Source organism: Paroedura picta, chromosome 2 (assembly GCF_049243985.1).
Source record: "Paroedura picta isolate Pp20150507F chromosome 2, Ppicta_v3.0, whole genome shotgun sequence".
Lineage (NCBI taxonomy): Eukaryota > Metazoa > Chordata > Lepidosauria > Squamata > Gekkonidae > Paroedura > Paroedura picta.
In genome coordinates this window covers 35,059,637-35,086,245 of record NC_135370.1, presented here as the reverse complement: position 1 = coordinate 35,086,245, position 26,609 = coordinate 35,059,637, and the positions used below count along the sequence as shown (strand labels likewise).

The following is a 26,609-nucleotide window of genomic DNA, read 5'->3' as shown; positions in this document are numbered from 1 at the left end:
AGCAAGGGTGGACCCTGAGTTCTGAATTTCTCTGGAGCTCTAGGCAGAAAGAAGAGGACCAGTCCCTCTTCCCATAAGGGAGAGTCCTCCACTAACCACAAAGAAAAAAAAGAGGACCATGGGCAGAAAAGATAACAAAAGGGGGAAAATAATAACAATATGTCCTCCAGAAGCAAAATTCCTTGCAGTCAGATTCCACTTCTCTTAAAAAGAACTTTAAACCTCACACTTGAGATTTTACCATTGTTTCTTTAATTTACACAGTACAAACATGTTCCTAATTTGTAAAAATCTGCATCTTTAAAGATCTGTGGCAAGAAAGGTAAAGAAAAGATTTGTGGTAAGAAAGGTAAAGAAAAAAGAAGTGTTTCTTTTGTGCTGCTTCTTCCTTTTGTGCTTCTTTTGTGCTGCTTCTTCCTTAGCTTGACAATGAGATTGTAAAAGGACATTTCCTTCTTCTTTGGGCAACCAGGCCCTTGGAAATCCTAGGAATAACCTTAAATTACGAATTTTCCTATTAATTATGAATGCTATACCCAGAATTATTTGTTGCAGTAATAAACCATAGGCCTAAATTATTTGTACTAGGAGGACAAATGTCTTTGGAAGGGAAGGTAGAGTTTTTATTTCTTACCAGGATACAGAGAAGGAATATAATCTAATCTTTTTAGGGGCCTGACAGTGACCTTTAAGGCCCTTCACAGCCTGGAACCCATGCATTTAAAGAGCATTATGTCAGTACATGTCAGCTGTGACCTTCAGAATGCCACCTTCAGGCTGTTCCCTCATAAAAAATGGCCTATCTGGCATCGTGAGGACCTGTTCTTTTTTTCTGTGGAATGGGCTGTCTGAGGAGGTGGATTGCAGGCCCTGGAATTTTATAGGAGATTCTGTAGGCCTTCTTTGTTCACCTGAACTTTTAATGGAGTGTGAGTAGCAGGCATTTTTTTGTTTTTGGTACGTTACTATGTCTTATTAGGTTGCGGGAGCGGATTAATGTTTTGATGATGTATTTTGTATTGTAAGCCACCTTCAGCTATGACAAAAGTAGGATATAAATGTTTCAACAAATAATACATAAATTTATTAAAATTTGTTATGGTTCTGAAGAACTACATCAGTTGTTTGGTAAAGGCATAAATTGATTGATTCATTGACGGATTTGCATTTATATTAAGGTGACCAGATTGTCCCACTTTTGGAGGGACATCTGGGGGTATCTGGCAAATTCTACTTATGTTGAAATTTAAAAAATATATATTACAATACTATTTTTGTGTTCTATGAAAATTTTTGCTGCTCCATATTGACCAATTTTTTAATCAAGAACCCCCCTGGTCAATGGTGTCCTGCTTTACCAATGTTAAAATCTGGTCACCTTAATTTATATACCACCCCTGTGGCTTAGGGTAGTTTACAAACATTTGGTGAAGCAGCGCTTTCCTTTCCACTGCCACAAGAAGGTATTGGTAATCTAGAGCAGGGGTAGTCAACCTGTGGTTCTCCAGATGTCCATGGACTACAATTCCCAGGAGCCCCTGCCAGCATTTGTAGTCCATGGACATCTGGAGGACCACAGGTTGACTACCCCTGATCTAGAGATCTCACATTTATATGAACATTTTACAAATCAGTAAAAACATTGAAATAAACACATGACTTTTCTCAGTGTATTTGTTACTTTTTCTCCATGGTAACAACTGTGCACCCTAGGCCTCTTCCAGTCGTATTCTGGATAGAGTCCCAGGGGAGAAATAATGACTGCAGATATCCAGTTCTTAAGACAATCCGAACTTCTGAGGCTTTCCAGCTGCCAATTAAAGCAAAACGATTCCTTTAACCCTTACGGCTGCAGAAAGAAGCTTGGATATATGATACTATGTCAGTCAGTCTCAGGGTCGACGAAGTGAATCATTCTTGGCTTGATGCCGTGTGAATAAATAATAATGACCAGAAACCATTTGTTAACTTTCTTTTTTAAAAGCCAGAATCTCATACAGAACAATTCCCTCTGAAGCACGCGGAAACTGCTGGAATTGAGTATATGGCCTGTGTTTATATTGGATTGTGGCCAAAGTGGAATAGATTCACGATAGCTGAAAGGAGGTGTTGTTGTTGTTGTTGCTTTACAAACGAAATGCATGGGTTGTGTGATCATTTTTAAATTTTTTAATTGCAACTGAGATGCTGTGGAAAGAGCCTACGTTCTGCAGATGAGGATTAGTAGTATTATCAGTAGAAAAGTCTTGTGGAATGACTGGAAATAAATGCTTTCACAGTATTGCCATTTAAAAAAAAAACCATCAGCAACATTTTCGCCACCCTTATAAATGGCTGGCTTTTGGATTTATTTTAGGAGAGACTTATACATAGGTGTTCTCAAAAGGCAAGGGTAATGGCTTTCTGTATGTTCTTTTGCATGTCTAAATTCTTTTCTCTCTGGCTCGGTCAGTGTTTAGAACTGGTAAAAAGAATGGGATACAGAGAGCCAAGACCTTGCAGTTTCTGCCCCTTTTCCAATTACACATTCATCCTAAACAGTACAAAGCAAAAATACCAGTTCTTTTCTTTATGAACCACAAACCAGTTTTCTCTCAGTATAAATTGGCATTTTGGACTTATGTTCACTTGCACTACTGAAGGATCTCAACAGAAAAAGAAGGAAACAGAGGGAGGGAAAGAAAGACAAGCTCCCAAATGACAACCTTTTGAATAGTCCAAGTTCAATCCTTAAAACAAAAAGTGGGTTTTTTCCCCCCAATAATGTGCTCCAAAGCCTCTCACCTCTCTTCCTAAGAAACATGAAAGCGAAAGTAAAAGAGATGACCCAAATCACAGAGTTCCTTTGATAGAAGAAATTCAGCTGTTTTGAACACTTGCAATCAAAGGAAGTGGTTTCCCTAATTATATGAACTATGTGAAAGCTCTCAGAATAGCTTTTCCACCCCAGGATTCCTTGCACTTTAGAAGTTTGCATAAAAGCTCACATGGAGAATCAGATGCAAAAGTGTTTGATTCAAATTTTATTAGGCAGAAGTGTGCTCACATTCTTATAGCTTGGCTTAACAGCTGGCTGGATTTGGTCCACAATCAGATTTTGATGGATATATTTCTGTCCCGTGCCTTTTAAAAGTATTTCCATTTTCAGGTTCTATTGCCAGGTACCCCTTTTAAGAGAACGGTGGCAGGTCATATTAGGGAGGGAGAGAGGGTCTCTTTGATTCTGAGCCTTCAAGTGGAGATTCTTTCCTCTGTCCTGATCAGGTTACTGCGGATTCTATAGGACACAACTTCTGCATGAGTTGAGCTGAATTCAATCAAAAGTTTGAACAATATGAAAGTTCTTTCTGTTGACTGTTGCCAAACTTACTCTTATGTTGTTGTTCCTGTATAGTAGCAAACAATTATTTTTCTACATTGGACAAAGTATACCATAAAGGGTTGTGCATTTTATCCCTACCAAAATTATATTAATTTTTAAATCTTGTTCGCAATTTACCCTGCCAACAAGAGTGCATCTAGTCAAGGCTATGGTCTTCCCAGTTGCAATGTATGGCTGTGAAAGCTGGACCATAAGGAAGGCTGAGCGTCAAAGAATTTAGGCTTTTGAACTCTGGTGCTGGAGAAGACTCTTACGAGTCCCTTGGTTTGCAAGGCGAACAAACCGGCCAGTCCTAGAGGAGATCAGCCCTGACTGCTCCTTAGAAGGCCAGATCCTGAAGATGAAATTCAAATACTTTGGCCACCTCATGAGAAGGAAGGACTCCCTGGAGAAGAGCCTAATGCTGGGAGCGATTGAGGGCAAAAGAAGAAGGGGACGACAGAGAATGAGGTGGCTGGATGGAGTAACTGAAGCAGTAGGTGCAAATTTAAATGGACTCCGGGGAATGGTAGAAGACAGGAAGGCCTGGAGGATCATTGTCCATGGGGTCGCGATGGGTCAGACACAACTTCGCACCTAACAACAACAACAACAAAGAGAGGGCACTTGGGTGTGAATCCACATTTAAGATTTTTTTTAAATGCCATCCATTAGCAGCCAACTTGTGGTGTCACCATCGGGTTTTCAAGGCCACAAGTGGCTTGCCATTACCTGCCTGTGTGTTGCATCCCGACTTCCTTTGAGGTCAATCTCCTATCCATCATGGCTGGCCCTGAGAAGCTTCTAAGAGCCTCATTCTGCACATATTGGTCAATGCACTTTCAGCGTGCTTTTTGCAGTTGGATTTTCCTGCGTGAAACAGGAAAATCTACTTCCGAAGTGCATTGAAAGTGCATTATCCAGTGTCTGCAAAATGAGCCCCTGTCAGCCCTATACCATTATAAAATCTAGGTATTCATCCTGTGGCTTGTTAACGCTTCTTGTAACTTTTCTTATTTCAGGAGTTCAAGTTTTAAAGCTTCAGTGGTGAAGGTTATCGAGGAGAGCATGTTTTGCATACGTTGCCACAATTGTGGTACATCATGACCAAATTGTTGTGATGCAATTATGAATCACATAATTTAGTACAAGGAAGATGTGCTGAATATGGGTGTGTCTCTTACTTCCTTGGGTTTCCCTTTGCAATATCATTGAAATTCCACAAGGACTAAATAAAGCTTGAACATGCATATTAATAGAACTTTGTTTTAGCAATTAATGTTTTACATTTAGGCCTCCTAGAATGTACTGGGAGCGGTATCACAGAGGTAGCCGAAAGATTGTGGAAATGAAGCACATGAATAATGTGTTGGGTTGATAAAAATAAGCAGAACAGTACTGAGAATATTACGGAGCAGTCCCTTAGAATCACAGAATCATAAAGTTGGAAGGGACCTCATGGGTCATCTAGTCCAACCCCTGCACTATGCAGGGCACACATGTCCCTATTGCTCATCTGAACACCGCCCGTGGCGCCACGGGCGCCACGGACTAAATAAAAGAGTAAGGCGTTCTGGGGCGGGATGTGTCCGGGATGAGGAAGGGTCCGGATTGGACCCTTCCTCATGACAGACAATCGGAGGGAACAATCGGCAGGCGCGAAGCGCCTGCCGATTGCTCCCTCTGATTCCCAGCCCCAGCAACTGCGAGCCGCGCGCAGCGCGGCTCGCAGTTGCTCCTGGCCTGACGCCCGAGGGAACCCACGCAGGCCGCAGCCCCCGCGCACCACCCCCTCGCCCCCAACTTACAATGGTCTCCGCCATCCTCGCAGCCGCTCCCGGTTCCAGGAAGAAACAGTCCACCAGCGGCCCTGCCAGCAAGCGGCCCGATGTGCGGGCGCGGCTCGCGGGCGCGGCTCGCGGGCGCGGCCCGGTTGCGGCTCGCGGGCGCGGCCCGGGCGCGGCTCGCGGGCGCGCCTCGCGGGTGCGGCTCGCGGGCGCGGCCCGGGCGCGGCTCGCGGGCGCGGCCTGGGCGCGGCCCGTGCCGGTCCCCAGCCTCAGAAAGGTTGGGGACCACTACTTAGGCAGAGAGCCGCCGCCCGACAAGGTCAGTTTCTAGCGCCCGCTGTATTCGGCATACAGCGGGCTTAATTACTAGTCTACTATAACCTGCCAACCCCTTGTCCAGCTTGTTCCATGTTCTTAATAGCTCTGTAGAGCAGGGGTGGCCAAATGGTGGCTTTCCAGATGTTTATGGACTACAGATACTATGCATGCTGGCAGGGGATCATGGTCATTGTAGTCCATGGACATCTGAAGAGCCACTGTTTGGTCATCCTGCTCTACAGTGTGGCAAGGAAGATCATAACCATCACCGCTCACCATAAGAGATTCCACACTGACTCATGACTTCTGCAGAAATCTTGAAATACTGCTTCGTGCTCCTGGTAAGTTGAAAGTATTTCTAGAAGGAAGTGCTTTTCTGTCCTCAGATCAATAACTGAGTTGGTGAAGCCATTTGACCCTAACTCTGTCCAAGGGGAGTTCTAAATTGCCGAAAGCTGAAAGCTTTGAAGAAGCTGTCGGAATAGGAGAAATCAGCAAACTTGTTGATGCTTAAAACTCTTATACTCACTGATTCATCCGTTACTAGCCACCGAAGAAGACCACTCTGGAGGGGGTTGGTGTCAGAAATAGCTGTACTTTTACCACTCTTAGCAAATAGTCTCTACACATTTTTTAAAAAAGAGAGGCTCATTCAGGTAAATTCTGTAAGAAGTTGAGGAATGTGCCCTATAGAAAAAATCATGGGGTGTGATACAGTCATTTGTGGAGGCACAAATGTGTTAAAAATGTGATAACAAACAATGGTATAGGACAGGGTTACTCAACAGACAGCAATCACTGATGGTCTGGATCAGGGGTAGTCAAACTGCAGCCCTCCAGATGTCCATGGACTACAATTCCCATGAGCCCCTGCCAGCGAATGCTGGCAGGGGCTCATGCGAATTGTAGTCCATGAACACCTGGAGGACCACAGGTTGACTACCCCTGGTATAGGACAAAGGGGGTTGGCTGCCCTGTGTATCTTTTGCTGCCTGGGCTCCTTGGCTGAGATCTTTAAGAGAAGTAGAGATTCCATTTGAAAGCAAAAGTCTCAGAATAAAAGTATTGCAATTTTTGAGTCTACCAGGTTCCAACATGTTAACTGCTTGCATCAAAATATGCAAGTTAGCTACACTTCTTTGGCTCATTATAGATGCGTGATTTGGCCACGAACAAGTTGCACAACCCTGGAAAAAACAACTTCCTATTGATAATTGCTGTGTCGTAGCCCTGCTCCAGAGGGAGGCTACCAGAGAACAACTGGATAAGCATTTATCATAGTGTAAAAGGAGCACCAAAGGTACTTGCAGGTATGACTCTGCATGCCGAATTAGAACAATAAATAAATTGGAGACCCAAGCATGAGCTGCAACAGTGAGGTTTTACCTAAAAATACACTTTGCAACAGCAAAGAGTGGATATTTGTATTATTTTTATTTAAAGACTAGATATAAATCCCTTAGCAAAGGATGATCGAGGCATGACTGCAGTTGTTGGGGATATCCGTAGTTGATATTGATAGCTTAGGGATGACAGCTTCTTGACAGCTTATAGTAAAGAGCTTGCATGAATTGGGTTTCCTAAGTACTAGTATGAGATCCCATAGAGTAGTGGTTCTCAACCTTCCTAATGCCACTACCCTTTAATACAGTTCCTCCTGTTGTGGTGACCCCCAACCATAAAACTATGCAAGTGTTCTTTCCCAGAAATTTCTTTTCCGCTGCTCTTTTCCGCTGCTCCAGATAGATGAACGCTCTATCTCGATCTACCCCGCAAGGATATTGTGTGGATGGCGCCCCCCCCCACTGGCCAAGCTGCTTGCCCTGCCACGACCCCTGTGAAAGGGCTGTTTGACCCCCAAAGGGGTCCTGACCCCCAGGTTGAGAACCACTGCCATAGAGTGAGTTTTCCATTATGCTGGGGTCTTTCCTATCATTATATTTTGAGTTTCTGACAGCACCCAAATATAGGAGATTATTTATGTAGACTTGAAGAAATAATAGGCCGTCAGGGGAGGATTCCCATGCAGGCCTTGTAATTGTGCACTGACACTCTTAGAATATTGCTTATTTGAATGTGCCCTTGTTTGTTTCAGTCAGACAGCTCTGGATCTCCTCTTTTATATATGAAATACGGCAAAAGCAATGCTGCCTTCTTCACAAAAAGCTGCTAAATTATTGGCTGGAATGGAAGTTAAACCTACCCTGGTAGGAGTAAAGCTTTTGTCAAGGTTGATATTTAGTGGATTTTAAGTGTTCTGGCCTATCAGTGTGAGATGTTCAAAGCCATTAGACTATAAGAACAGATTAATTACAGAAAGAAAGTTTATAATGCTCTTGCTATATAAAATTTCAGCTTTGCCAGCATGACCAAGCAAGCTGCTCTCAACTGCCAATCAACCCTAGAAGTCAAATAAAAATGTTCCACACATATGCATAGGTACTAATTATTTTATCGTTGGCCTTAAAAGTGTGCATTCATCGAAGAGTCTTAACAGCATTTGATCAATGACAAAGTGTAGTAGTTATTTCTGAGCTAGAAAAATGAAATGCTTTAGCACAGGAACGGTAGCCAGGGCCCATTCTGCACACATAGGATACTGCCCTTTCAACGTGCTTTGGCAGCTGGATTATCCTTGCGGAACAGGAAAATTTGCTTCTAAAGTGCATTGAAAGTGCATTATCTATTGTGTGCAGACTAGGCCCAGGATTAAATGACAGAGTTGCATGGTAGCTCATGTTATCTGGAGCTAATCCAAATTAGTTAGATAGTGAATGGTTTTGTTAAAGAAGCCCTACAGTGCAATCCTAAACAGGTGTACTCAGAAGGAAGGTCCCTAGTAAGTGTATTCAGGATTGCAGCCTAATTTCCCCATCCTATGCCCTCTTACCCTAGTCCAGATAAATTTTGTTGTACGTGTTCCATGGAAGTTTATATAATAAGCTGATTACATTATTAATGGCCCTTTATGGCTCTTAAGAGTTGCTAATTTTGTATGAATTGACATGGAAGTATTGTTGATATGAGTGGAACTTTTTTCTATATTGTGTGATAACAAGAATTGGGGCTTAAAAGACAGCATCGTTTTTTGGGTTTGAAACTCTACTGGTTACTCTGTTTTCTGCAAGGACTTTAACAGATAAAAGTTCCAAATCTAGATCCGTGAAGCTAGTTATAGGGAAAGCTGTTATGTGCATCTCCATCTATATGAAAGATATACCCAAACAGTTCTTCAAGGCCTGGTTGTGCATTTCATTGGGGACGAACATGTAGGTTTGAATCTGAATTTCTCATTTGCAGCACAGAGGCCATACTGTATCCATGTGTATCCATTACTGCAGTGCTCCGCAACCTTTTCTAGGCTGCGGACCGGCGGCGGCAGCGAGGGCTTTTGCAGCCACGCATGCGCGCATGTGCTGCAAATGCGCGTTTGCGGCTGCGCATGGCGCAAATGCGCATGCGCGGCCGGGCGCAGCCCTGCGGAGGCAGGGAGCCGCGGCCCAGTGCCAGGGCCTTCGCGGCCCAGCACCGGGCCGCAGCCCGGTGGTTGGGGACCACAGCATTACTATATTGAGATGAAAATGGTTTAAATTAGTAACATTTCGGTAAGAATAATGCACTGGCTGTAGTGGTGTGTCGTGGTTTACTGTTCATCCTTTTGTAGAAAGCCTAACTGGGGCTAGTTTTTCCATGTCCACGATGCTTTTCTATGCCACAAGAGCTACTGGATGTGATTTTCCATTTTCAGTCAGATTTGCTGTGTGCAAAGCTTATATAGTCTTTTACAGACCAATTTGAAAGTACAATATTATTTGATAGCAGACGTTCATTGGTGGTAGAGGATGGAATTGCCAGAATATATTTTGCAACATGTCTTGTGCAAGCAGAAACTTAAGTCAAATTGACTGTGTGAGGGCAACTCACAATGACTTTCTCGCATGCAGACTTGCTCTGGAGCTCTTGCCCAAGCTGAGATCTCCTATGGCAATGGTTCTCAACCTTCCTAATGCCACAACCTTTTAATACAGTTCCTCCTGTTGTGGTGACCCCCAACCATAAAATTATGCAAGGGTTCTTTCACATAAATTAAACTGAAACTGACCAGTGGCGTGAAGATCCATGGTTCACGATTGTATATAAATTGGTTTTTTTCCCGGGGTTTCTCAATTCAGTTCTGCCTCTTGTCCCACCATGCCGATCTCACTCTTTTCCCCTGCTCCAGACAGACGAACTCTCTGTCTTGATCTACCCCACAAGACTGTTGTGTGGATGGCACTCCCTGAGCCAAGCTGCTTGCCCTGCCAGGACCCCTGTGAAAGGGGTCCCAAACCCCCAGGTTGAGAACCACTGTCCTATGGGAGCCAATCCATTTATTGTTTTTTTTATTACGTTTATTTTATGGGTTGGATCCTACAGAAGTTGTGTTTATTGGAAGAAGGCTGAGTTTCACCTAATTCAGATTTCGTGAGGACCCTTATGGCGGCCCTCCTAATTTGCATTGATTTTTTCTGTGGGGATCCCTTTATCCCTGGCACCTCCTTGATAGGAGAAGGTACATGGGGAGCTGCTAGGGAGGATCTGCTTCCTCCACTGGGAAATCCAAAGGATTCATCTCTTTATATATGTAGCCCACTTTTCGGTTGAAGTACTCAGCTGGATTTCTTTTTGGATATTTTATTTCCTACAGTGATTCTGAGGAGACGTGAACTCTTGTAGGCAGATGTGTGACTTGAGTTTTGATAAGACAGCTAACCATCACAGATTGAAGTCGGACAAAAGTCCTCAGTGAAACAGATGGGAAACTCAGGTTTTGTGAAGAGTTGAGGACCACAAACTGTGCATCATACAGTTTCCCTTCTGCTTTGCCTTGAGTGGGGAAAAAATGTGGTAGCTGTAAAATGATTTTAAACAGCAATTACCCAAAAAAATGTTCCCCAGAGCTGCTATGGAATTCTTCCCGTATTCCAAGATTGAATAGATTCATATTCTACTACTGATACTTAAGTACCAGTCATCCCCAGATAGGTTCATGTTCTGTTTGTTAATTGCGTATGGGGCATCAATTGGGAGAAGAGGAGTGCTTTGGCTGTCTTTGAGCGCCTTGAGCCTGTTACTTTCCAAGAGAGCCAGCTTGGTCTAGTGGTTAGGAATGCAGACTTCTAATCTGGCGAACTGAGTTTGATTCTGTTCTCCCCCACATGGAACTAGCTGGGTGACCTTGGGCTCACCCCAGCACTGATGAAGCTGTTCTGACCGAGCAGTGATATCAGGGCTCTCTCAGCCTCACCCACCCCACAGGGTGTTTGTTGTGGTGAGAGGAAGGGAAGGCGATTGTAAGCCGCTTTGAGACTCCTTCGGGGAGAAAAGCTGCATATAAGACCCAATTCTTCTTCTTCCTCTGATTGGCAAGTGTGTCAGGTCTCCAAGTTAGCCGGGCTGCAGAAGCAGGATAAGGTTTTTCCCAATACTGAGTTTAATTCCTCCAGACTGTTCACGGTTCTGAGTGTGTCTCAGACCCAAGTAAAAGAGTCCACACATGTCTAACGGTGTATATGGTAATGTCAGCATAGAAATATTATGAATAAACAACAATCCAACAGGTTATTCTAAAATCCAACCCACCTAAATCCCAGGAAAATGTTTTTAGGATTAGAGCCTTAATGTGCAGAAATGGACAGTTGAAACTTTTCATGGCAGGGAGATGAAGAATTGTAGTTTTCCCAACAGGCCCACAGGCCCATTGTCACTGCATGGGATTCTGAAGCCAATTAAATAAAGAGTGAGCAGACCAGTCAATATGTTATTTGTACGTAAGCCCAATCTTTAAATAGTATCATAAACCCTTTACTCGCATACCAGAAAAGAGAGAGATTTTGAAAGCCCCCAGCCCTGGCCAGGCAGCATAAGGTGGCTTTGGGCAGCTCAGACTCCAGAGCAGCTCACAGCCAGATCAAGTGGAGTGGGTGAGGGCTGGCCAGCTCATTAGCAGGCCCGGGACAGAGCTCCTTAGCAGGCAGGCAGCATGCCGGGAGGACCTTGTTAGCAGGCAGGCAGCAGGCTGGGAGGCCCACGTTAGCAGCCCCTCCACCACGACCCTTTGCCCAGGGCCCTCTCCCCTTATCTGCTGCTGGCTCCAGGCACTGAGTCTCTTCTGAGAGCAAGAGGCTAGAGTCCAGGGACGGAGGGTAGGAGCTTGCAGGGGCAGAGCCAATCAGGATTGGCCCTGATTAGGATTGACCCTGATTGGTCCTATTCCAACTCGGACACCCGGACACATTCCACCTCCCAGACTGTTTCACAAATATATAGAGGAACCATGGATAAGGATATATACTGCACAGGTCTCAATTATTGTACTAGTGCTCCTTATTTGTCAAACCTTTTATCACTCTGTTATCTGTGGGAGCCCAATCTTTTTTTTTTTATCACCATTTGATTTATATATGGTCATGTACTCAGCATTATTTCATGAGTATGTGTTTTTATTTAGCCTTATTTAGTCCCCTCCCTCTGGCATCATTTAATTACCTGACCTAACCTAGGGGGAGAATCAATTTCACTTACTGCACAGGTGCAGAAATGATTGCAAGGCAGAAGAAATTGAAACCACCAGACAAGCACTTGGTAGCTGCAAAGCTGCTTGACGTGCTATTCAAGTTAGCTGGCAGAGGCTTAACTCATAAATGATTGCGGCTGTCAAAAATGGTATTTTTGCCTGCTATTACATGTTTGCTGCAAAGTTCTTAGCAGCCCTATATAATGGGATAGATCCAACTATCCTCTAAGGAGCCTCCCGCCAACTTAAGCAGCTCTTCCAGAACTTTCTTCTGTTTGCATAATAGAATGATAGGATAGGGGGAGGATATACCCTATGGTAGCGACCGCCAACCTGTGGGCCGCAGACCACATGCGATCCGTCAACTAATTGGAGGTGGGCCGCAAAGGACGCCTCCCCCCCCCCCCGGCCCTTTACAACACACTTCGGGTGTCATTGTCTCCCATCACTTCCAGATGGGACTATCTCGTTGCAGAGAAACAAGCTCAGGGTTTGATAATCATACACTAAATGTTGCAAATGTGTTTGAAGTGATAACTAGTAACTGTACTCACACGTGAAACAGTGGTAAAGAACACTTGGTGATGTTATGTTAATTAGCCTACTGGAGTACTAACCCAGAAATTTACTATCATGAGAGAATGCCCTGCTGTGAAATTAAATGATTTATTAAATGCTCAAGTTGGTTGGTTGGGGGCTAATATGGTAACCAAAGGGAGTTTCAGTCTTTGCTCAAATTATGTTCGTTATAAAGTTTGCTCAGCCTGAAGAAAATTTAAGTTGTTGTTGTTGTTGTTTATATTTTTATTCTCCACCACTCCTGGAGCCGGCTCGTAGCAAGTTACAACAGTCCATTAAACCCCCCCCAATAAAACCCCACTAAATATTAAAACTGGACGTAAAATTACAACACGAGGAAGAAACATGGCAATATAAAACAACTATCCATCCCCCACCCATGAACATCCTAGAAGGGGGGGGGGTCGGCGAGAAGGAGCCATAGCCCAACGCTAATAGGTGACCCTAGTGTCTTTAACGCCAGGAGTTACTTACAACTCAGCTGTAAATTATTTTTTTCCTGCTGTTACACTAGACAAAATACTTTGTTGAAATTCAAGTTCAGGCTCCATCAAGAAGGTATCTGGAGAGGCAGAATATACATTTTCCTAATAATGAAGTTTTAAAATACCTCAAAATGGTTAAACCTCTTCATTGTACATTTTTTTTTAAAGTTGAGGTGTGCTGTCATTACTTGCTGATGGTTTTCAGTATCATTAAAACCCTGACATTTCTGAGAAGGAAATACATTTATATCAGTGAACTCAGCTTGTCAATCAGTGTTTTCAAAGTAGAGATGAGCTTAAAGTTGAAACCTTTCCTTGATCCATGATGCATTATTCTAATCACAATCATTCTAATGAGCTCAATTAATGGGAAACCCAGATTTCTCTTTCACTAACTACGGCTTTCAGTTTTATTGGCCATAGCAACTTGCTTTTATAGAGCAGCATCCCTGTGGAGTTTAATCATTGTGCCCATGAAGCTGCTTAGTTAAGTTGGCTTGTTTGAGATCTAGGGTGGTCTGTTTTTACGACATGTGAAAATCTTTTATCTCTTGTGATAAGTTTTATTTTGCCCTGAGGTGAATGGCCGAGCTAGTCTGATCCTCTCACATTCTAGAAGCTAAGCTCAGCCCTTTTTAATATTTGGATGGGGGACCCCCAAGAAAGTTTGGGGCCTCGATACAGAGGCAGACAGTGGCAAGCCACCTCTGAATGTCTCTTGCCTTGAATAATCTCTAGAGTCACCATCAGTTGGCTGCTCTGACTTGACAGCACTTTCCACCAACATCAGTATATTTGCTCAGAAGTTTGTTCTTACGAATTAGACTAGTGCGCTCACCCTGGCAAAAACATTTTAACATTCTTGCTAATGGGCAACAGAATGCATAACGGGCTGTTCCACAAACACAGAACTCCAGATTTATTTCACGGAATTGGCATCTAAGGTAGAAGGCGTTTCTTGACAAGAATTGTTTTTCCCCTCAGAGGAAATGTAGGAATAGATATTGAATAATGCCTCAGTACATCTTGATATTTGAACATGGGGTACCAGAGAGTAATTTCAGCAATGATCCTGATAAACCTCACTGAACAAAATTTTCTGTAAAACCTACCTTAGTATCTTAAAGTCCAGTCTTCCCCAACCCCCGGGCCGTAGACCGTTACCGGGCCGCGGCGGGGGGGTGGAGGCGTGGGTGCCAGTGTGCCAGCGGGCACACCTCCCTCCCCCCTTGCAGCACGGTGCTTGCTGCGCCGGGAGTGATCGGCTGCTTTGGTGGCCAATCACTCCCGGGGCCCAGCACAGCAAGTGTCGCACTGTAGGGGGGGAGGCATGGGCACCGGCTGGCGCAAATGCATTGGCGCAGAGCTGCTGCGCTGGCACATTTGCACTCACCAGCCTCCCTCTCCCCCCCCCGCCCGGTCCCCGGGCCTCACTCTCCCCACCCACCCCCGGTCCCCGGCCCAAAAAAGGTTGGGGACCACTGAACAAAACAGTTTATGAAAGGACGATGCTAACCCGTTTTATGCCCTGGGAAGCTGAAACAGTGTTATTTAGAAGCTATAAGGACTGAGCAGTTCTTCAAAGAAGCATCTCTGTATAAATCTCCACACAAAAATGACAAAATACAGATTATTGGTAGGCAGTTAAGCCCAGGATAGGTCACTGTAATTTCAAAATACATTTTTCCAATCCAAGAAAGCCGCCCAAATTCCGAATTTCCATATGGTCACATATGAACTGAGCTGAAGTATAGTAGCTATTAAATGTACAGTAGCTGAATGTAACTCAGCCTGTTCTATGAAAATAGTTCTTGGTAGCCCAGATTTCAAGGATATGCCACCATTTATATATTATTTAGAATGTCTGCATATTACGTGACAATAATTTCAGTAAACCAATAAAAACGAATGAATCACGGGAGGGAGGGCAGAAGCGGATGAACCCATGCTTGGCTCTTGTGGCCCTTTTCCATATGCCTAATGCTTTGCAGTCAGGAGGAATTTTTCCTCCTGGCCTGGTTGGCCCAGGGATCCTGGAGGTTGTTTTGCCTTACTGAGTATGCATAGAGCAGGGAGGACTGAGGGAGTATTTATGCCTGGGGTGTGTGTGTGAATTTCCTGCATTGTGGAATGGGTTTTGACTAAACGGCCTGTGGGATCCCTTCCAGCTCTGTTTCTAATTAAAATAACTGCTTAATATTAAGTAGATTTTAGGCAGGCAATTTATCTAATCCTGTATCTAATCCTGTAGGTATTTTCCAGTGACATGTGAACTGAACTCTTATCTCCCCCCCCCCAACTGGAACTAACCCTTATCAGTTGATGTTAAAGATCCTGGTAATTAATTCCAGTACTTCCAAAACCCGTCACTTGTGTCATACATGCTACAATCAAATCTGGTAAAATTTGGATTGGACTTCTATTAAAAATGAACAAAACTGTTGTTCCTGTCTGACAGTAAACCATAATTGGATATGAAGTTTTTCTTTCATTAATGATGGAACCTTCTTTGAATTTAAGGAGCAGGCCCCTTGTGAAAAACACACTTCTTACACCTGAGCAAAGCTCCTTGCTCTCCTGGGATGCTCTTTGTGTTTGAGGAAGACTGTCCTGTTAATGGAATGGATCCCATTGTTGAACTAAGATGAGACTCTTTATATCTCTCCCTAACTAATCTCCAAAGTTAAAGCTGACTTTAGTTGCGGTTGCTGTATGTAAATACTTATGTAACGCTTCCCTCCTTCTTTATACAGCTTGAAAGTGTTCGTGTTTAATTTACATAGCAACTTGGCTCTTTTTTTTTTTTTTTTGTCTAGCAACATGCTGAAAATCAAATTAAAGAATATTGATATTCATGGGATCCAATTTTATATAGGGATTAATTGTGGAATTACTAGACAGAAGACAAAAAATATCCTCATCTGCTCTCAGAGAATGGAAGTTGCCTGAATAAAATAAATCACATTTCCGTGCTGGAACAATTGCTTTCCACCAACATAGTCAAAATTTTGGCAATTCTGTTGTGGGGAGGCAATTCTGTTTTGTATGAACTGATGCTTCATCTATATGTTCTTTCTCCTATTCCAGTGACAGGTGACGGCTCTAAAATGTGTCACCATAATAGAACCCAAACCCAAGTATACCCATGGAGTGCCATTATGAGATCTTCTTATCTGAGGATGGTTAGGAGTCCATTCCTATGAATTAGCCTTTGCTTTCAGAGAAAAGATGTTCTGGCGGGCATTTCAACTGTATTGATGTATTGTGCATGACTCATCCCGGGAGAGTTTGATTTATGTCCTCATGTACACGTCTTTTATATTCACATCTAATACTTCCTCTGGATTTTGAACAGGCAGAGATCCTCAGTGTGCTCAGCCACAGAAACATCATTCAGTTTTACGGAGCTGTTCTTGAACCCCCCAACTACGGAATAGTTACAGGTGAGTTACAGTTCCTTCCTTCCCTTCTTGGTTTGTTTTACAATCAAAGAGAGTTGCGTTTTTGAGATATGCCTAGGTTTTTCTTTTAATTGAGAAGAGTCATCGTGCTGTTTGGTGCCAAATGCAGCTTTTGTAATCTAAAGACTTGAACAATGTCAAAATTAGCACAGTGTATTAACGTCACTACTGTTTCTTATATTTAATGCTGTCGATAACTGGATTTCCATATTTAGAATCCTAATATGTAGCCTGTTTCACCTGGGCCTCTTCTGCATGATGGAAAAGCTGATGAAAATTCACTAAATACATCGTTGTTTTTCTGATCTCTGCACAGAAGAGTCAATTTACTCCGCAAAACTGATTTTGCTCTGCATGGTGAACTGCCTCTTCGGTGCTTTGTCTTTTAAGCATTGTTTCCGAAAGATGCTTTTCACCGATTCATTTCTCTCCTGCCGGCTATGGTCTATTAGTCATGCAGAGAAGCTCCTTAGTTGTGCAGATTAGTGACTGCATTAGAGAACAAAGCGGAGTTGGGAAAAGTACAGGGGGCAGGGCTATGAATTGTTCCATACAGAGAGCATTGCAACATAGTTTTTCAACAGACCCTATTCAATGCAGAACAACGATTGTAATATAATAAAGTGGTCTAAACTGGTTGTTTCTTAAACTGTTTTATTTGGCTCCATGCAGAATACCTCCTGAAAACTGCCTTAAGAGCAGCAGGTCAGAAGCTCTTGAGAGCAGAAACTAGGCTTGAGGGCTTCTGCTCTTATGCTTGTGTTTATGGAGGGGAAACTATTAAATTCATGTTTGTCTTCAGTGAGTGCTGGAAGTGGTAGTAGTGGTGGTGGTGAAGAGTCCTTGGTACAGAAGAAGGAGCCGTTTTCAGCATTACTTGTAAAAATTGCTTTAATTTTGTGCAAAGTCACTTCATCAAGGACGATTTTAGGCGTTACCCCCCTCTAGACTTATTTCCATGTTGTGATTTGTATGTGCATATTTTGCAGTGGTCAGCTATCATCTCTCCCCTTTTAATGTTGTACTCAGAAGGCAAGGTGTTGGGTTCAGCCTCTAGGCATGCCTTTCTCAACTTTTTTTCCTGTTGAGAACCCCTGAAATATTCTTCAGGCTTTAAGAAACCCCAGAAGGGGCATAATTGTGCAGAATATAGTTGGGAAGCATAGCTGTGTACATGCCCACCCAAGACTCTTCCCCATCCCTGCCTTGCCTAACATAGGTGGCAAAACGCCTGGCAGGGTATCCTCATTACCTGTGCCTCCATAGATAGCAAGGTATCCAGGGTCACCCCTAAATTTCTAGCCAGGGGCATGGTGTTCAGTTGTATTCTGGCCAGAGTGGGCAACTGTGTTTCCTGGCCTGCCTTCTTCCTTCATATTGATGACAACCCAGCCCAAAACTCTGAACCAGCTGGACCATAGGCTGCATAAAGATGTTAAAAAGTGTGGGGGAAATCACCGCCCCGTTGGGACCCCACAAGGGAGTCAAAAGGGGCATAACTCATTTCCCACTGCCACCCTCTGTGTCAGGTTCTGCAGGAAGGAGAGCAGCCATTGAAGGGCTGTCCCCTGTATCCCCGTCCCGGCAAGGTGGTGGCCCAACAACTCGTGGTCAACCACATCGAATGCGGCTGACAGATCTAACATCACGAGGATGGCCAAACTACCCAGATCAAGCTGGAGATCATCCATCTGGGTGATCAACACCGTCTCCACCCTGTGGCCAGGACTGAAGCCCAACTGGTATGGGTTGTGTGGTAGCCCTTTCAACCACCTTATCCAGAAACACAAGTTGCGAGACTGGGCGGTTGCTAGCCGCTTCTGCAGATCCAACAATAGTTTCTTAAGTAGAGGATGAACCACTGCCCCCTTCAGCAGCTCAGGGAACTCCCCAGTAGTAGACACGGAGAGATTAATAATATCCCTGAGCTTGCCTCCTATCCGCTGGCCGCCCTCTTTGAGCAGCCAAGACGGGTAGGGATCAAGGGGACAAGTTGCCCTCCCCAACCCCAGCAGTTTGTCCATTTCGGGTAATGAGAGTTGTCTGAAGCCAACAAATGTCACATCCAAAGGCGTCCAACAGGCCTCCAATTCCCTATCTGTATCAGCTGCCGCAGGAAGGTCCCAGCAGAGCGACAAGACTATCCGCGAAAAAGCCCACTAATGCCTCGCAGCTAAGATCCAATTTACTAACATTTTGGTGCCCCTCTTTGAGGGCAGTAAGAGACCAAACTAACTTAAATAATGGTGCTTTAGACCAAGCCCCACTTTCTCTGTGTGCTTTCCCATCCGTCTGCCTCAGAATAATGGTCTTTGCTGCACCTTCTTCCTTGTCTTCTCCTTGGCTCCTGTTGCCCTACCTGGATAGGTAGTTGAATCCCTTTTACTTGGCCTACCACTTTTATAATATGTATGGTGAGCTGTGGATGCAGAACGGGAAAGTATAACCAGTCTTCATCAGAGTCTCAGAAGCTAAGCAGGGTCAGTACTTGAATGGGGGTTCATTAAGGAAGACCATGGAGGGGAATGCAATGGTAAACCACTTCTGCTTAGCCTTGAAGACCCTCTAAGGCCACCATAAGTCAGTTGCGACTTGACAACACTTTACACACATGCATAGTGAGCTGTGTATGCTCTCTGAAGAATTCTACTTCCTTACAAAATCAGCATCTCTTGTGAGACATCAACACCCAAGGTGTCCATTACAACTTTAGTTGTAGCAGGTGTCAGGTGGCTCTAATCAAGGGTTCCGGCTGCTTCTCAACACTGGCTTTACCTGCCTCATTGAGTGATTCTTATGGCTGGTGATTGTAGAAAGAACCAAGCAGGCATGGAGGAATGGCCATACCCAGACTTAAACTTTGATGCAAGGAGATGTTACGCTGATTAACTTATCATGGGATTCCTTTTCTATGGTCTTTCAATGGTTATTTGCTTTAGCTGTGTTCAGGCCTTTCGTTCCAACTATGATCCAAAGGATTACACAAGCAGTACTTGGATAAAGAGTAACTTAATCTGAAGCACATGATGTGTACAAAACAAAGCTCATTTGGAAAAGGAAAGCAGTGGAAACATAAAACTGCAGAAACAGGATGGGTAACTCACACTGCAAAGGCCCAAGATATGCAAGAAAAAATGTTTGTGGACTTTGATATGTTAACACCGTTTGCTAGAACATGGGCAATAATCATTGCATTCATTTATCATGTGCAGTGCATTCTGTGAAGCTGCAGATGCAGTAATTATTTTGGTTGAAACTGTACTGGCTGACATCTATCTTTGCAAATAGATGCACTGCTGAAAGACTTCTCTGTTCATGCTTTATAGAAGATAGATAGATGGTATAGATAGAAGGTAGAAGAAGATAGAATAATAAGGATTCCTTGTTTGAAGCTGGAACAGTTTGGGTATGCCAGGATTTCATAGTAGCTGGTTCTTCCACTGTCTAGAGCAGGGGTAGTCAAACTGCGGCCCTCCAGATGTCCATGGACTACAATTCCCAGGAGCCCCTGCTAGCATTCGCTGGCAGGCGCTCCTGGGAATTGTAGTCCATAGACATCTGGAGGGCCGCAGTTTGACTACCCCTGCTCTAGAGTCTAGACCAGGCTTTCTCAACTAGAGTTTCATGATACCCTGGGGTTTCTTGACGGCCCTGGAAGGGTTTCCTGAACAGGTGAGACTTTATTACTTTGTATATATATATTTTTTAAATTTGTAAAACGTTTATCAGGTGATATGACCATATATCGTCATATCAACACCTCCCCTCTCCATGTGGCCATACACATTACCCTTGTTAATGGAAATACCTTTCAAACATACCAAAGAATCCAAATCTCATCTTTTATCATTAAACATGAATCAGTGCTGCAAGGTTGTCTGGAGCAGAGGAGAATGGATGCGTTTAAAAGGAAGTTTCTCAGTGACCATCATCTTGGAAGTGTGTATCTAAGTGGCCATAGTTGGGTAATCGCTCTAGAATGGCTGGAGAGTTCTCCTTTGTGCAGAATATTGAGATCTTTTCAGCTTGCCTGAACAGATGACTCCAAATGAATTTTCAAGTGCTAGCCAGCATGGTATAGTGCAGTGGTCCCCAACCTGCGGGCCGCGGCCCGGTGCCGGGCCGCAAAGGCCATGGCACCGGGCCGCGGCTCCCTCTCCCCGCCCCGCCCCCGCAGTAAAAAACTTCCCAGGCCGCAAGCTTGCGGCCCGGGAAGCTTCTTACTGCGGGAGGCGGGGAGAGGGAATCAGGGCCGGGCCGCGCCTGTGCGGGCCACGCCCGCTCGGCCCGATCCGCGGGCGCGGCCCGGGCGCGGCTCGCGGGCGCGGCTCAGGTGCGGCCCGATCCGCGGGCGCGGCGTGGGCGCGGCCCGATCTGTGGGTGCGGCCCGCGGGCGCGGCCCGATCCACGGGCGTGGCCCGCGGGGGCGCGGTCCGCGGGGGCGCGGCCCGATGCCCTGCCGGTCCCCAGCCTCGGAAAGGTTGGGGACCACTGGTATAGTGGTTGAGAGTGGCGGCTTCTAATCTGTTGAGCTAGGTTTGATTCCCCGCTCCTCCACATGCAGCCAGGTAAGCTCATCTCAACCCTGATAGTGCTGTTCTAATTGAGCTGTCCTTTCAGAAGCTCTCTCAGTCTCAGCTGCCTCACAGGTTGTCTGTTGTGGGGAGTGGAAGGGAAAGTGAATGCAAGCCACTCTGAGACTCCTTCAGGTAGTTAAAAAGCAGGGTATAAAAGCTAACTCTTCTTCTTCTTCTTCTTCTTCTTCTTCTTCTTCTTCTTCTCCTTCTCCTTCTCCTTCTTCTTCTATCTAGAAACCAGTTTCAATTCTCCAGACCCCAGCTGGAGGTTGGCAATCCTTGGTTACGGCCTTTTGGGCTTGGGTTTTGGTTTGGGGTTTTTTGCTGACTAGTTCTCTGTACAATTGATTTCCTTTCCATTCATTTTTCATATCTTTACTATTTTTTTAAAAGTTATATGTGATATCATATAGTTCTTTAGTTAAAATTAATGCTTGAGTAATTGAATGGAACTGTGTCAGTGTTTTACAGTGTGCTGTTTGGATTTATTTTATTCTGATTTAATTTCTGCTAAGTTGGATGCTAGGATTGGAAAGCATTGTTGGGGTAACCTTTCTCCAGCTTCAGAAGCAGCCGTGTAAAATTACTTGTGATGGCTGTTATCTCATTTTGTATTGTAAACAGCTCTGAGTGAATTTTGCTTGAAGGACAAAATATAAATCATTCGTTCACTCGTTTATTATTTTATTTATCGTTTTCATTTATTTATTTATAAATTTATTCAACAGAATATGCTTCCGCTGGGTCACTGTACGACTATATCAATAGCAGCAGAAGTGAAGACATGGATATGGATCATATTATGACCTGGGCAATGGATATAGCTAAAGGTAAGAGAGATCGGTTTATAGCACTAGGTAGATTATGATGATCAGTAATTTATAAAAAAGCTGATTCCACTTGCATTCTGTCCAGAAGGCATTCTGTTCTTCTCACTTAGCCTTGATTTCTGGCAGTTTGGTTGCCTTCCACGAATGCTCAGATCTTCAGGTCAGATGGTGTCAGACACAGAAGGTTCCGTACAAGAGACGTGTTATTACTGTATTAAAGATTTAGCATTTGCAATAACTAATTTTTATTTATTTTATTTATATTTATAAACCGCCTTCCCCTGAGGCTCAGGGCGGCTTACATGAAACATAGAACGGTACATAGAACTTAGATTACATAACAACTTTCATTCAACAGTATAATATTAACATTAAACTGTAACACAGGTACAAAATATAACAATGTGAACAGGTCCAGAGCAGAACACATGGGTGGATTTTTTAGGAGAGAGGGAGCAGAGGCCCTGTAGATATTGCTGGTCGCTTGGTCTTTACTAGTTTCTGCTCCTTAAATGTCTGTCATGTTCTATGTAGATTTAAACTACTCAGTAATATAGCTTTCTTAAGGTTGTTCTGGCCAATGTAAAATACAAATATAGGGCTAGTATGTTTCCTATCAATTACTTATGGTTGGGAAACAGTTGAAACCGTGGATTGGACTCTACTGAAAAGCTCTGCGTGTGGAGGAAGAGGGGTGATATTTTCTGATTCCTCCCTCCCAGATCACTCTTCCAATTCTTTCCTCATGCTTCTCCTGGGAGGAGCCCCATTTTGCTGGGAGGAGCCCTCAATGACACCGTAGCCAAAATGGCCAACGGGAGGGGAGGACAGAATTGGCTATTTATCTTCCAGCCTCTTTTTTGTTTTAGATTTTTATTTGTTTACTTATTTCGCTATTGGGGATATTGTAGCCACAATTGGAGCTTCTGAAGTGCCTTGCAATGTCTTTTTCTTTGCTCTGCATTACTGTTCCATTGCATGCTAGGCCAAACTTTGATTCCATGCAAGCACAGGCTCTCCATATATGGAAATGCTTCGTCCATTTAGATGAATAAGGAACAATGGACAACGGACAATGAATAATTGACAAAGCATTTCCATATATGGAGAGCCTGTGCTTGCATGGAATCAAAGTTTGGCCTAGCATGCAATGGAACAGTAATGGTGTGCATATTTATATCTATGAATTAGAATATTCCTATTAGGGTTGGACACTTTGGCTCCTGAAGCGGCTGGTCTCCCCCTGCGCAGCCAGTGCCGCGGGAGGGGAGGTGTGGGCGTCAGCACGCTGGTGGACACACACACGCAGGCGCGGAGCTTCACACCTGTGTGTGTGCGCTCACGGGCGCAGTGATGCCCGCACCTCCCCTCCCCCACCTGTGGCGTGGCGCTGGCTGCTCCGGGAGAGACCGGCCACTTCGGGTGCCAAAGCACCTAACTCTAATTTCTATAAAGGGTTTGGGTAAAGGGAGTTTGGGTAAAGGAGTTTGGGTAAAGGGATGTAAATGTTTACCCAAAAAGGAGTTTGGGTAAAGGGATGTAAATGTTAGAAATTGAACACATGAAGCTGCCGTATATGGAATCAGACCATTGGTCCATCAAAATGAGTATTGTCTACTCAGATTGGCAGTGGTGCTCCAGGATATCAGAGAGAGATCTTTTACATCAGCTAGTCCCTGGTTCTTTTAACTAGAGATGTCAGGAATTGAACCTGGGACCTTCTGCATGCCAAGCAGAGGCTCTTTCACTGAGCTACAGCCCCTTACAGGTCCCAGATTGTGTGCCTGGGTCAGTAAATCTGTGTGTGTGCAAAAGTGAACCCATGCAATCTTGTTTTTGCAGTTAACACAATATTTTAAAATCAATTTATTCCTACATTGACAGTGAAACCCATTACTATGTGCCCCCCAGAACTTGTCTTGGTAGTTCTGGGATATGTTTCAAATCACCATATAGGGTTGTAATAGGCATTTCTGTCTAGAATTCATTTATCTTCCAACCAGGTATCTCAAGAAGTAATAGAAAAGATGGAGAGAAGAGTTTGTCAAAGCTCTCTCTTTCAGGACAGTAAACATTTCAATGTCAATGAAAAAGAAAAAAAATACATTAAGACATTTGAGCATTTTGCATTCCCTGTATACTAAGAAAGCCTATTTTAGTTCCAGTTATGGCACACCAAATAAAGATCTGTTTACATTGTGAAAGACGTGGATATAAGCCAACTGTTTCCTTTTGAGATCAGTGGCCTGAGTCAATTGTGGACTGAATTGTTTAATCTCCTCCTGACAGTATTTTCTCTGTTTCGACTATATCTAAGCCTGTGTTTAGATGTCTGTGGATATTTGAATCAGGAAGTGCAAAAAGAGAAAAGGATGGGGGAAGATCATGTTTCAACTATTATAGATCCCACAAATAATGTCATAGATATAATAGTATAATGCAGTAATTAGAATAAGCGCTTGTACTGTAATAAAAGGATGATTTTTTTTCTTATGTCCTTTTTAGGAATGCATTATTTGCATATGGAGGCTCCTGTCAAAGTAATACACAGAGATCTGAAGTCCCGAAATGGTAATAGAGCCATGAGTGTACATGTTTTTCTTTGTTGCGTTGATAGTACTTGGAAAGAGAAGAACACAATTCAAGCTGGCTAAAATGTGTCATGAGCGCTATTCAGAGAGGCAGCCCTGCAAAATAATAATTTAAAAACTCTCCTGGTTTAATTTACCTTTTACCCTGTTTGTCCTCCAAGAAAACTAATTTGGGTCCTCTTCCTTCCAGTTTACCCTTCTGTAATCTTGCTCTTCTGTAATCTTTCTGTAAGCTTCCTGGGGGGTAAACGGTAATGACTGGGGAAGGCACTGGCAAACCACCCCATATTGAGTCTGCCAAGAAAACGCTAGAGGGCGACACCCCAAGGGTCAGACATGACCCGGTGCTTGCACAGGGGATACCTTTACCTTTACTTTAATCTTGCTCTAATCTGGTTACATGTCTTGGAACAGTGGTCCTTAACCCCCGGTCCGGGGACCGGTACCGGTTCGTAGATCAGTTGGTACCGGGCCGCAGCTCCTCCTTGTCCTCCTCTCTGGCTGCTGCCTCGGGGGCTGCCCTGCCACTCTGCCGCCGGCTCACCTTTGATGCTCACCAGCGGCCCCTCAGTGTGGCACTGCGCAGCTGCTGATGACAGCACCCCCCAGCGGGTGGTGAGAAGTCAGGGCCACCAGCGGGAAATCAAGTGGAGCAGGGGCTCAGGCAGCAGCAGCGATGTCCCTTGGCAAAAGACTACCCCCCCCCCCGGGCCTCAGTAAAATTGTGAAGCATAGACTGGTCCTTGGTGATAAAAAGGTTGGGGACCACTGTCTTGGAAGAGCCTCCAGGCCATGGCTAAAAATCGAACTATGATTCTTTGGAAGTTGCATCACTCATGTCCTCTGAATTAGGGCTATAGAGAGTTTCTATATTTATTTAGAGAGTTTTGAACATTTATTTTTACACGCTCACATTTTGTTGTGGTATTTTTTTAACCAGAGGGTGGTGAGCAGTGTGATAATTACTTGCATATAAATCGCAGTCAGAATTTCTTCAGAGGGGAGATTTGAGTCCAGTAGCACCTTAGAGGCCACAAGATTTTCAGCTTTTGAGATTTAATGGTTCCTTTGTCAAAATGTCTTCCGTTTCTGTTTGTGAAAGGCCTAGACTATTTCATTCTGCATCCTGAATTTGCAGACAGATGCATCTGATCATCTGGAGAAAGGGTTATAAGACTTTCCTCCATTAAGTTTAATTAGTGGCCTACTAATTATATAGGGTAGGGAACAAGATAATCTGTCGGCACCTTCTGTGTGCTGGTGCTTTTCACATTTATGCTCCTGGAAGCAGCCAGGAATTTGCAGTGTCATGCCAATTAATGTTGCCCGTCTGTTTCCTTGACGTAGCTGTAGATAGACCCATTTTGCTGCACGGTCAGTTAAAAGTTCCGCAAAGAACCCTGGTTATTTCCTCTGTTTTGTGTTCCAGATGTGGAATAGCTCAACGGAGGGCTGTAGCTTCCCAGATGTTCGTAGTAGGCGGTTAATTACAGCTCTTTGTCAAAAGGGAATTACATTATGCCAGTATGCCAAATGGGATTAGTACTGTAGGGTATGCCCAAAGTTGATGTGTCAAATGAGAAAAAGAGAGAGAGAGAGAGACATTTTTCATAATGGTCACATTGTTGATTGTCGCTGTTATCATAATTAAGTATATACTTGATTTTCTTGGGCAGTGTTTGTGTTCAGGGAGGTCCACAATCAGTTCCCCCCTCTTTGTGACCCATTTGTAAAATACTTCTTATATTTAGTGATTTACAATGAGATCCTAATAACACTTTCCTGGGTAGACCTGAGTAGGATTCTAAGTAGACTTACTTAAGATTGCTCTCAGAGTCAAAATAAAAATTGGGCAACTAGGTGTGCAGTTTACCTGTCAAGCATCAAATAGATTCAGTAACTGTTTTCAGAAGGTGATTGGTACGGATTCTAGAATTTTGACCAGTGATCTCAAAAACCTTTTCTGGAGATCTCAAAAATGTCTTCTGAAATGCGACTAGTATTTATTAAACAAAGTGCACCAATAATGTATTGAAAACAAAGTAAAAACAACGCATATCTAAC

General features: G+C 43.9%; 1 protein-coding gene across 3 annotated transcripts in view; it reads left to right on the top strand.

The window, feature by feature from the left end:
• Positions 1-26,609, top strand: part of MAP3K20 (mitogen-activated protein kinase kinase kinase 20) — a 146,938-nt gene that overhangs the window by 42,216 nt on the left and 78,113 nt on the right. For all 3 annotated transcript variants that reach the window (XM_077319697.1, XM_077319696.1, XM_077319698.1), the window contains exons 3-5: positions 16,442-16,529; positions 21,853-21,954; positions 24,460-24,525. In XM_077319697.1, the coding sequence (XP_077175812.1) occupies positions 16,442-16,529; positions 21,853-21,954; positions 24,460-24,525 (256 nt within the window). The remainder of the gene's footprint in view (positions 1-16,441; positions 16,530-21,852; positions 21,955-24,459; positions 24,526-26,609) is intronic.